Source organism: Anolis carolinensis, chromosome 3 (genome assembly GCF_035594765.1).
Source record: "Anolis carolinensis isolate JA03-04 chromosome 3, rAnoCar3.1.pri, whole genome shotgun sequence".
Taxonomy (NCBI): Eukaryota; Metazoa; Chordata; class Lepidosauria; order Squamata; family Dactyloidae; genus Anolis; species Anolis carolinensis.
The window spans coordinates 288,234,446-288,246,512 of record NC_085843.1 but is presented as its reverse complement, the minus strand read 5'-3'; the positions used below and the strand labels follow the sequence as shown (position 1 = coordinate 288,246,512).

General features: G+C 53.3%; 1 protein-coding gene across 1 annotated transcript; it reads right to left on the bottom strand.

Annotated features, from left to right (window-relative positions):
- Window positions 1-3,128: 3,128 nt before the first annotated feature.
- On the bottom strand, window positions 3,129-11,919 carry LOC134297957 (D-beta-hydroxybutyrate dehydrogenase, mitochondrial-like). The gene is made up of 5 exons (XM_062976999.1): window positions 11,908-11,919; window positions 9,001-9,111; window positions 5,117-5,258; window positions 4,822-4,974; window positions 3,129-3,598 (listed from the first exon to the last, which is right to left on the bottom strand). Exons 1-5 carry the CDS (start codon window positions 11,917-11,919, stop codon window positions 3,129-3,131), a joined length of 888 nt encoding a protein of 295 aa, XP_062833069.1.
- Window positions 11,920-12,067: the final 148 nt, after the last annotated feature.

The window sequence follows — 12,067 nt, the reverse complement described above, 5'->3', positions numbered from 1 at the left end:
GAGTTGGAGTGAGCTCCCGTCTGTCAGCTCTAGCTTGCGGGGACAGGAGAGAAGCCTCCCAGCAGGATGGTAACACATCCAGGCACCCCTGGGCAACGTCTCTGTAGACGGCCAAGCCTCTCACACCAGAAGCGACTTGCAGTATGGTCTCAAGTCCCTTCTGACATGATAAAAAATCTCTATAATAGTAACTTGGTTTTATTAATGTAAAAAACCCACTGTGTTAATGGGAGGCCCAGCCTTGTCAGGGGACGGAGGACCAACCCAAGGAGGCTGCAGGGCCTTTGCTTGACCCTCTGCTCTGCTTGCCTTGCTGGGGGGGGGGGGGGTCCCTGCAATCTTGGGAGAGGTAAACAAGGCCGGGAAGCCACCCCCCACACATACACACACACTGCCAGGTGTTGCTCTGGAGGGAGGAGGCCTAATCCCCTAATTGCAACTAATCCCCCTAATTGCAGGGCGCGGAGGACTGACAGGAGGCCCTTCCTCTCACCTGACTGCCTCCAGCTGCCCTCACAGGTGAGGCACAGGTGAGCCTGGCATGCTCTGGGGGGATGGGGGGCAGAGGAGGGTCCCAAGAAGAGAACTTTGGGGGCCACATGCTTTGGATGGAGCCTCTAGCCTGCGGGAGAAGCATGTGAGGATGGGGGCCATGGGGAGCGTTGGGGCATTTCCCCTTCACAGCCTAGTTCCAGCCTTGCTTTGTGGGGCAGGGGGTGTTGCTGGCCCACAGAGAAGGTCCTTCCCCTCCCCTGGAGTCGCTAAGAGGGGATTCCTCCCCAAAAAACTTTGGATCTGGAGTTGGCAGTTCCATGACTTGCACTAGAGGAATGACTGGGACAAGAAGCCATTGCCTGGCGCCCTCAGCCCCCTTCGGAAGGAGCCCCGGGAAGAGGAGGAAGCCCTGCAGAGGGGACACCGGGGATGCTTCCCTCTCTGTCTTTGGCTGGCGTTCCCTTCTCTCTCTCTCTCTCTCTCTCTCTCTCTCTCTGGGCATGCCTCTTTGGCCTTCCGTGACTCAGTGCTGCCGACACAGCTCACAGGGGAAGAGGATGCCCTTGATTCAGGGGCCTCATGATGCCCGAGTTGTTGGAAAAATATCATCCTGCACTGCTTAAGTCTCTATGTGTTGTCGAAGGCTTTCATGGCCAGGATCACAGGGTTGTTGTATGTCTTTCGGGCTGTGTGGCCATGTTCCAGAAGTATTCTGGAACATAGCCACACAGCCCGAAAGACATACAACAACCCGAAATCTCTATGGTTAGATAGGAAGCCTAGAAAAGAATTAGGGACACCTTCCCCAGTTCCTTGTATGCTTTGATTAGGCTTCACCATTGTTTCCTGCTTCCCGTCCTATTTAGCTCAACCCACCCTTTGATGTTTCTAGAAATGTGATCTCTCCTAGGGCTTTGATGTAACTTCCCTAATTTGGCCTTTGGAATGTTTATGGCCCTAGAGAAGAACAGACCCACAAGGTTTGGTCGCCATTCCAGCTTCCTGCTTTGTTCTATTAGTCAAGATGTAGCTATCTAGAACTTTGTTATTTTAATCCATCTATGTGTATTAGAACAGGATAGATTAGCTAGCTAGGTCCGAACCTTTTCTATCCATCAATGGATTTCTTTTTACCTCAATAAATGCTTTTAAACTTTAAAGCTAAGTTTGCATCCCTTTGCCTTCCTGAAGACACAAAGATGTCTTCTGAAACTCACACTAAGTGTAAGTCACACCGCTGTTGCATTTTTACTCTGCTATTTTAATGGGAATTTACCTCATAAAGAGGGTGATTAGAGCTTAGGCTCGTCAATTCCCAAGCCGAGTGACCACTGCCCCAAAGGAGAGGGAACTTGAATGGTGGAGGGCATTACCCAGGCACAGCTTGAATACCAAGAGGCTCTTTGCACGGGAACAGAGTGGATATTTCAAGTCAGTAAATAACAAAGCGACAGATGGGTTAGCAAGGAGAAAGCTACAGCGCACCCCAAGAACAGGAAATGGTTGCACATTTCTTCTGGCCAAGCCGTCCAATGGTCTCAGGCTGTCCATGATACGCCGTACGGGGGTCCCAGAGGAGATGGTGGGGGAACTGGGACAGAAATCACGCCTGTGTTTGCTTAATGGTTTTTACAGCGATCTAAAAGACCCAGGGGATCCTGGCCTTCTGTTGCAAAGGTCTCCTGCTTTCTCTCTGAATGGCTCTGCTCTCCTTCCTTCTCTTCTCTTCCTCCTTCCCTGCTCTTCTTTCTCTCTCTTTTTCCTTGACCCCTGATTTCCCCAACTCTCTCTCCCTCTCTGAAGGAAGGCAAAGGAGGGAGAAGCCAAGACAGGCCAGATTTTGAGAATCTTAAAAGGCGTGCATTTATTACCGGGAGCATCATTGCAATCTCTCGCTTCCCCAGCGCCAGGTGCTGATTGGTAGCCCTTTGATTACAGTGAGTGAAGGTCCCTTCACGGTGCCGCTGGGAGACAATCGGAAAGGAGAGGAAAGGAAGTGCGGCCCTGAAGGTGAGCCTGGCTGACGGAGCAACCTCTTGAAAGCAGACTTTGGAGGGAAAGCTCTCTTCTGGGAAAGGCCCCTTGGTCTGGACTTTGGGAAACTCTTAGGTTGGACAGCAAGCCTCCATTTGGCTGAAGGCAATGCTAGAGAAAGGCGTTTGAAACAGAGCGGAGAGGCCTGCTCCCTTCGTTCCAGGGCAAGTTGGTGTCCAGCCCAAAGAAGCATCTCGCCTCCTTTCTTTTGGACGTGGTCTTCTCTGCCTGAAGAGAACGCTCTGAGCAACAGGGGCTGACCCTTTGTACACCCCAGGCCCCTGTGGCTTCATGCGGGGCCACTCTCTGGCCTTGGCTTTGGGTCTCGGAATCTCAGGGCTGGGGTCTTCCTGATTCAGCAAAGACTTCCCAATTGATCCAGCTGAGGATGGGGTCCGGGGTGGGAGGGGGATGAGTTACTGCTTGACCAGTCATGAACTGCCTGGCCGGGGCCTGCCTGGTCTGCAAAGGAGCCACTGGGGTCAGTCGTCGTGCATGAGGCACATTCCTTTCCGCAGGGATTGGGACCTCTGTTTACCCAGAAGGGACCCCCCCAAAAAATATTTGTTTGGAAACTTGGGAGTTAGGTGAGATAATGGCTAATTTGCATAGAGCCAGTCGGTCAGTGCGGAGGGCAGGTGGGTCACGGCCTGCAGGCGCAGCCACCAGCGGGGCTCCATGGGGTTGTAGCGGGCGTAGGGCAGCTGGGCGCAGAGGGCGTCCGTGATGTCGTCCAGGACGGGGCTGAGGTCCCTCAGGCCACTGCGGACAAAGGCCTTCATGTGGCCCACCTGCCGCCAGAAGGAGGCCTCCCCGTAGTCGGCGCGGACCCCTTCGCTGGCCCGGCCCCACATCTCCCGGGCCGCGGCCTCCACGCCTTCCTCCGTGAAGATGCCGGTGGCCGCGATGAAGTTGCTGGGCTCGACGGCCACCACGGCCACCCCCCAGGGGCGCATCTCCTGGCGCAGGCAGTCGGTGAAGGCCTCCAGGCCGAACTTGGAGACGCAGTAGGAGGAGCGCAGCGGACTGGCCACCCGGCCCAGCGCACTGGTCAAGTTGACCACCCGGCCTGCAGAGGAGTGACAGAGAAGAGGGTCCTAGGGGTCTCCCAGACACACACACACACACAGGGAGGAGTGGCCCAGAATGGGGGGGGGGGAGTCCAGGACTTCCCCTCACCTCCTGATGCAGGTAAGCAATGGGGGGGGGGACTCTGTGCATGCTCAGGAAACACTTCACTAGAATCTGGAAAGTTCTCCATCTGAAGAGGTGGAGCTGATGTCACATTAATATGATGTGCAGATTTGATCAATGTGGATTTAATACGTGTGGGTATGAATGAACTGTATGGAAGGAAGGAAGGAATAAGACCTAATAATTTTGGAGGCAACATTCTGAAGATTAAAGCCTGTAAAAACAAATCCACTCAGGAATTGTAATTAAAGCCTGCTGATGAGAACTGAAATGTTTGACCTGCCTAGTGGACTGTGATAAGAACGGTGACAGTGGCAAGAGAAATGTTTACATCTGTCAACATCCGTCAACATTGGCTGACTTGATGAACTTGGGGGGGAAACAACATTCCTTGCATTGAGAAGGAAGTCGGCACAAAGCTCCTTGAGAATCAACACCAATCAAGCAGAGTCAGCATTGGCCTGGGGAGAAGGCATCTATCATTAATATACAGCTTTTTGGGAGAAGATCAGACAAAATAGGCCCGGGGTGTGGCGCAGACTGGTGAGCAGCCAGCTGCAACAAATCACTCTGACCAGGAGGTCATGAGTTCGAGGCCAGCCCAGAGCCTGCGTTTGTCTCTGTCTTTGTTCTATGTTGGGGCACTGAATGTTTGCCTTATATGTGTAATGTGATCCACCCTGAGTTCCCTTCGGGGAGAGAAGGGCAGAATATAAATACTGCAATGAGTGACCTTGTTACAATCCATAAATTGTGACAGACAGCGAGCTGTTCACCGGCCATTCTCTATGGGGATGGTGCATGGGAGTGTCAGGTCTGCTGTGGAAGGCAGGGTTCTGGTCCCTGGGCTCCTTCCCTCAAAGGAAGAGGAAGGAAGGAAGGACTGCGTTGCGGAGTCAGGATACGTGTGGCAGGGAGTCAGGTGCTGCTGCGTGGAAAACAGGGGCCTGATCCTTGCATTGCTCTTAAGGAAAGAAGAAGTTTGGGCCTTTGGGCAGCTTTCACTGTGGGTGGAGTTGTGGTGGGGGTCTTTCAGCCCAAGGACGCTTTGCTGGAGAAGGCCCCCACCCCGCCGGCCCCCTCCCTTCCCGTCCGTACCTCTGGCCCTGCGGACGAGGGGCAGGAAGGCCTTGGTCACGCGAATGGCGCCCCACAGGTTGACCTCCGCCACCTCCCGGTACCGGTCCAGGCTGGTGAATTCCACCTCCCCAAAGGAGGCCACGCCCGCGTTGTTCACCAGGCCCCACAGGCCTGAGGGCAAAGAGAGGGGGGGCTGAGTCTTGGGTGGGATGGGGGTCACGGCAAGCCCCCCCCTCTCCCCAGGGCCCCCCCAGAGGGAGAGTGGAGGGGCAGAGAGGGGCCTGGACACACCTGGAGGCAGGTGGGGACTCACCTTGCTGGGGGTCCTCCAGGCTCTCCTGCACGAGGCTCAGGGCCCGGTCCACCTCCTCCTGGCGGCAGACGTCCAGCTGCAGGACCTGCAGGCGCTCGGACCCCAGGCTGGCCAAGGCTCGGGCACCGTCCCCCCCTCGGTCCTGAGCAATGGGGAAGGAGGAAACACCTTGGCCCACGCCCCCCTTGCCACTCAGGGGTCAAGGGCCCTTTGGCCTCAGGAGGGGAGGGGAGGGCACACAGCAGGGCTGAATGGGGACCCCTTCCACCCCAGGGCAAGCACTGCGCCCACCTGCCATTGGAGATGTGCTTTGAATGCCCCTTTGAGAGCCCCATTGCCCGCCCCCCATGAGACTCCCAACCCTTCTTGTAGGCAAGAAGAGAGGCAAGGCTTTGGTTTGGTTTCATCCCTGAACGGCACAAGTCACTTGTGCCATCAAGTTTCCAGACCTCAATGAGCAGCGAGACTAGAGATAGGATTAGGCCGAGGGATTCCCCCCCACACACACATTCCTATGCACGTTTTCCCAGAAAGGGCCTTGTCTTTCCTCCTCCTGCTCGCCACTCTCACCCCCCCCCCCTTTGATGATGTAGCCTGAATTCAGTGAGGCAACTTCCCTTGTAAAGCTTGTTATTGCCCTGGGCTGGCCTTGTGGCCACCCGTCATTGCCTCTCTTCTGCTTTTCCTTCCTTCCAGTAAGGACACGTATTTTGCCTCGCTCTGGGCAAGATGGACCTGCATGGACCTCTTTGACTGTTTGACCTTTTACCTTTCTTAGAAGGTGAGACCTTTTCTATCCAGAATGTGTTTCTCTTCCTTCAACAAATATTTCTGAACCTCAGGTTCTGACTCTGCAACCCCAAACCATCCTGAGGAGAGGAAGCTTATCCCAGCTCATCGCATGTAAGTTTCTGCAGGTTATGAAGTTTCCTTCTGGAACTCTGCTGTATTTATGGTGGAATTGCCGCAACTGAGGCTTATTTTTGGAGCCTAACAGCTCAGCTTCCCCAACACTTTGTCCACCAGGGAATGGGGAGGGGTCCCCCTTTGCGCCCCCCCCCCCCAGACCGCCCTCCCCAGAGGGGCCTCCCTGCTCCTGCCAAAGGGAGGGCGGTCTCTGCCCACTCGGGCAAAGCGGGAATGGGGTCTGCAGTCTTGGAAAAATGTCATCCTGCACTGCCTAAATCTCTATGATTAGATAGGAACCCTAGAAAAGGGACACCTTCCCACAGTCTTAGGCATGCACTATTATTTCCTCCTTCCTGTCCTGGTTAGGTCAACCTCATCCTTTGATGCTTTAGAAATGTGATCTCTCCTAGGGGTTGACATAACTTCCCCAATTTTTATGGCCCTAGAGAAGAAAGAGACTCACCACGAGGGAGTCGCCATTAGTTCTTCCTGCTTTGCTTCAGAGAGAGGACGCATTTTTGTCTGCTCTTGTAGTCTTTGTTATTTTGATCCGTCTATGTGCATTAGATCAGATTAGATAAGCTAGTGAGCTCCAAACCTTTCTATCCATCCATTGATTTCTTTTTACCTCAATAAACACTTTTAAACTTTAAAGCTGGCTTTGCAGTCCTTCGCCATCCTGAAGAGACAGAGGCTTTCCTAAACTCACACCGCGTAAGTTTCTCTGATGCATTGGAAGAAATGCTTCTATACACTCTGCTGTTTTTCTTGGGAATTTAGCTCATAAAGCAGATGATTTGAGCTTAACAGCCCCTCGATTCCCAACATGCAGGACCACTGCTCTTGAATCAAGGAACCCCAGGACAGTGGGCGCCTGCCTGCCTGGCCTGGAAGCCTGTGCCTGTTCACAGCTCCCACTGACTGCTGACCCTTTGCTAGAGGAAGGGCTGCTCAGGGGTGGCTTGGCCGGGCCCTTCCTCTGAAGGAGAGCCTGCAGCCTTCTGGGCCTGGGAGGGGGGAGGGAGGGGGCCAGAGTGGGACGCCCACCCTGAGGGGCACCCAAGGCCCCGTCCCAGGGCGACCTTGGGTGGCGGCCTTCCCTTGGGACGCAGGCCCAGAGGGCTGCTGGGGCCCAAAATAGAAGAGCGACGCCCAGGACCTTGGCAGCAAGAAGGGCCCCAGGAGGCTGGACCCCCGCCAGCAGTTAGACTGGGGGCCAAATACCGAGGGAAGGGTCATCTCCTCCCCCACTTGGCAGCCGCATCTGGTGCATTCTCCCCAGGACAGGATGGAAACACTGGAGCCTGGCTCCGGCCCAAGGCGGCTCAGCCGGACTCCGCTCGCTCGGGGTCAGCTGAGGGACACGGGCCGGGCTGCCCTTGGCCTCACCTCTGCTGCTCACTCGGCCGCTGCTCACCTGCCCTTGGCCCCAGGCAGGTGGAGGAGGGCGGCAAGGCAAGGCAAGATATGGCAAAAGAAGGCAAAAGGCAAGGCAAGGCAAGAGAAGGCAAAAGGCAAGGCAAGGCAAAAGGCAAGGCAAGGCAAAAGAAGGCAAAAGGCAAGGCAAGGCAAAAGGCAAGGCAAGGCAAAAGAAGACAAAAGGCAAGGCAAAAGGCAAGGCAAGGCAAGGCAAAAGGCAAGGCAAGGCAAGGCAAGAGAAGGCAAAAGGCAAGGCAAGGCAAAAGGCAAGGCAAGGCAAAAGAAGGCAAAAGGCAAGGCAAGGCAAAAGGCAAGGCAAGGCAAAAGAAGACAAAAGGCAAGGCAAAAGGCAAGGCAAGGCAAGGCAAAAGGCAAGGCAAGGCAAGGCAAGAGAAGGCAAAAGGCAAGGCAAGGCAAAAGAAGACAAAAGGCAAGGCAAGGCTAAAGGCAAGGCAAGGCAAGGCAAAAGGCAAGGCAAGGCAAGGCAAAAGAAGGCAAAAGGCAAGGCAAAAGGCAAGGCAAGGCAAGAGAAGGCAAAAGGCAAGGCAAGGCAAGGCAAGAGAAGGCAAAAGGCAAGGCAAGGCAAGGCAAAAGAAGGCAAAAGGCAAGGCAAGGCAAAAGAAGACAAAAGGCAAGGCAAGGCAAAAGGCAAGGCAAGGCAAAAGAAGGCAAAAGGCAAGGCAAGGCAAGGCAAAAGGCGGCAAAAGGCAAGGCAAGGCAAAAGAAGGCAAAAGGCAAGGCAAGGCAAAAGAAGACAAAAGGCAAGGCAAAAGGCAAGGCAAGGCAAGGCAAGAGAAGGCAAAAGGCAAGGCAAGGCAAGGCAAAAGAAGGCAAAAGGCAAGGCAAGGCAAAAGAAGACAAAAGGCAAGGCAAGGCAAAAGAAGGCAAAAGGCAAGGCAAGGCAAAAGGCAAGGCAAGGCAAGGCAAAAGGCGGCAAAAGGCAAGGCAAGGCAAAAGAAGACAAAAGGCAAGGCAAGGCAAAAGAAGGCAAAAGGCAAGGCAAGGCAAAAGAAGGCAAAAGGCAAGGCAAGGCAAAAGGCAAGGCAAGGCAAGGCAAGGCAAAAGAAGACAAAAGGCAAGGCAAGGCAAAAGAAGGCAAAAGGCAAGGCAAGGCAAAAGAAGGCAAAAGGCAAGGCAAGGCAAAAGGCAAGGCAAGGCAAGGCAAGGCAAAAGAAGACAAAAGGCAAGGCAAGGCAAGAGAAGGCAAAAGGCAAGGCAAGGCAAGGCAAAAGAAGGCAAAAGGCAAGGCAAGGCAAAAGAAGACAAAAGGCAAGGCAAGGCAAAAGAAGGCAAAAGGCAAGGCAAGGCAAAAGGCAAGGCAAGGCAAGGCAAAAGAAGACAAAAGGCAAGGCAAGACAAGGCAAGAGAAGGCAAAAGGCAAGGCAAGGCAAAAGACGACAAAAGGCAAGGCAAGGCAAAAGGCAAAAGGCAAGGCAAGGCAAGAGAAGGCAAGGCAGAGGTTTGGAAGCAGTGGCCTCCCCACTGGAGCCGTGGTCAATCCCAGAGTCGGGGGGGGGGGGGTCTGAGGCCTGTGCCCACCCTCCCCTTCCTCTCACCTTGAGCAGGCAGCCGGCAAAGACGGTGAAGCCTCTGGCGTAGAGGTGCCTGGCCAGGGCATGGCCAAAGCCCTTGTCGCAGCCCGTGATCAGCACGGCCTTCCCTTTGGCCTGTGGGAGACAAGGGAAGGAGGGATGGAAAGAAGGAAAGAAGGAAGGGAAGAAGGAAGGGAAGAAGGAAGGGAGGGAGGAAACATGCCACCTCTCTTTCTCAAATGGCATCATCAGAATAAATGATTGATGGGAAATCTGGGGCCATATTGTCTTCCTAGGAGACAACTGTACAAGCCTCTTGTGTCATCAAGTTTCCAGTCCTCAGTGAGTATCCAGGCTAGAGACGGGGCTAAGTTGGAGGGTTCCCTTCCCCAAATCCCTCTGCATGTCTTCCAAAAGGGCTCTGTCTCTACTCTTCACTGCTGGCCACTGTCTCCTCCGGCTCTAGATGAGACTAGAGCAGGCATGGGCCAACTTCGGCCCTCCCAACAGGTGTTTTGGGCTTCAACTCCCACCATTCCTGGCTTCAGAACCCTTCCTTTTCCCTTCAGCTGCTTAAGCGGCTGAGGGGGAAAAGGAAGGGTCCTGAAGCCAGGAATGGTGGGAGTTGAAGTCCAAAACACCTGGAGATGCTAGAGATGCTAGAGAAAGATGTCCGAGGGTGGACTGCTTTGCTCAAGCCGGTCTGTTTGCAGAGCCAAAGACAATGAATCTGTCCAACTGTGGAACTTGAACGCAGTGCCCCATTAGTTCGGTGATGGATGAAGCTGCGCCCAGCCAAAGAGGAGCTGAGTGTGACCTCCGAACAATCCAATGATGGATTGGGCTGGGCTGTGGCACAGCTGGCTAGTAACCATCTGCAATAAATCACTACTGACCGAGAGGTCATGAGTTCGAAGCCCAGGTCGAGTTAAGCTCCCCACCATTAAATAGCCCTGCTGTTGACCTATGCAGCCCGAAAGACAGTTGCATCTGTCAAGTAGGAAATTTAGATACGCTTTATGCGGGAGGCTAATTTAACTAATTTACAACACCATAAAATTGCCAGTAACATGCCAGAAAGGAATGAGGAAGTACAGTCACTAGTGGATGGTGAAGTAACAGCTCCCCCTGTGGCCGGAATCGTGAAGCTGGAAATGTTAAATGCCTCTGTGTGTGTCTGTATGTTGTTTGTCTGATGGCATTGAATGTTTGCCAGGAAGAGGAAAGGGATGGCGGGTGCAATGCTCAACGCATGGAGCAGTGGGCAAGTGGGATTGAATGCGATGCGCCTCCACCCACTGCCTCTTGGTGTAATTGATTAAAATCACATTATGTAATAAAAATTTCAAAAACAAATCCTGTTCCTGGTTTGAAAGTGTTGTGCGGTCCTTACTTTGAAAGTTGTTCTACTCCAGAAACTTTTGTTTGTGGCTGCCACAAAGGAGGTTGACTTGGTTGAGACTCTATGACAGGCCGGGGCCAGCTTGGGCCCTCCCTCCAGGTATTTTGGACTCCAACTCCCACCGTTCCTAGCAGCCTCAGCCCCTTCCTTTTCCCCCTCAGCCTCCTCAGTTGCCTTGTGAAACTGGGGAGTTTTCCCGAGATGCCAGATTAGGTTTGAGAACAGAGGGAGTGACGAATAGACTAATTCGGCGTTCTGAGAGACTCCGTGAGAAGTCCTTGAGTCGATGACATCGCAAATGAGGAAGCACCAATGTGAGGCCATGGCATTCAAAGATAAGGTTCAGGCAAGGGCAAATTTCTGCCGTCAGGTGTCTTGGACTGCAACTCCCACCATTCCTAACAGCCTCAGGCCCCTTCCTTTCCCCCCTCAGCCGCTTAAGCGGCTGAGGGGGGAAAGGAAAGGGCCTGAGGCTGTTAGGAATGGTGGGAGTTGGAGTCCAAAATACCTGGAAGGAAGGAGGGAGGGCTGAAGTTGGCCTGTGCCTCATCTATGCTGTAGAATGAATCCACTTTAATTGCACTGGCTCAAGGCTATGGAGTTCTGGAGACTGTAGTTTCCCAAGATCTTGACCCTCCGATACCAAAGGATGTGGGATTCTCACCAAGCTACAATCAAGGGCGAAGAGGAGGAGGGTCAGTGTCTCTGTACAGGACTGAGACCCCCCCCCCCCCCAAGAGTGCTTTGAAGCCATGCTCATTGGTCCGGATTGAGTTCCGACGCAGAGAGAGAGAATCACAGAATCACAGCAGAAGCAGAAGCGGAGGCCTTTATTGCCACTCAGCCCCCCTCCCTCCCTGCCGGACTCTGCCCCAGGAGGGGTCACGGGGTCAAGGGGGGGTCGGTTCCTCCACGGAGGGCAGAGTCCTCTTGGCACGGCTCCAAAATGGTGGTCATTGGTCCGGATCGGTTCAGACGCAGAGAGAATCACAATCAAAGCAGAAGCAGAAGAGGGGGCTTTATTTCCACGGAGACTCTCCCAAGCAAGCCCGTAGCCAAGGGGGCGGTTTAGGGGTTCAAACCATCCCCCAAAAATAAAAACAATTGGTTTACTCATGGGTTTTAACTGATTAACCAAATCCCGCTGCCAAGTCTATGAGAAGCCAAAAATTAGAGTAGTTGTGTGTTTTCCAGGTTGTCTGGCCATGTTCCAGAAGCATGAAGTTGATTGAATTGTATTGGTGGTTGTTTGATATTATTATCGTTGTATTAACTCTTGTGTTATTACCTTATTGTGTTCTAACTTGTGTATATTGTGCAAATATATTTATGTTGTTACTTCTGTGAGCTATGTGGACCGGGCTTTGCCCCATGTGAACCACCCTGAGTCCCCGCGGGGAGATGGTGGCGGGGTATAAATAAAGTTTTATTATTATTATTATTATTATTATTATTATTATTATTATTATCTCCTGATGTTTCACCCACACCTATGGCAGGCATCCTCAGAGGTTGTGAGGTATCTATACCCAAAGGAACATAATGGATCCGCTCCCAGGCCAGGCCCCGCCCCCACATGACAGCCCGGAAAACACACAAAAAACCCTGAGATTCTGGCCATGAAAGCCTTCGACAACACAAAAATTAAGAGTTCCTCCAGGACTGGAAGCATGATCTCAACCAGATTTG

What these genes read in the sequence shown, in the direction of transcription:
- LOC134297957 (XM_062976999.1), bottom strand. An exon ending in CCTGGAGGACCCCCAGCAAG is followed by an intron (nt 4,975 to 5,116) that starts GTGAGTCCCCAC and finishes CTTTGCCCTCAG; the next exon opens with GCCTGTGGGGCCTGGTGAAC. An exon ending in CCTCGTCCGCAGGGCCAGAG is followed by an intron (nt 3,599 to 4,821) that starts GTACGGACGGGA and finishes ACTCCTCTGCAG; the next exon opens with GCCGGGTGGTCAACTTGACC.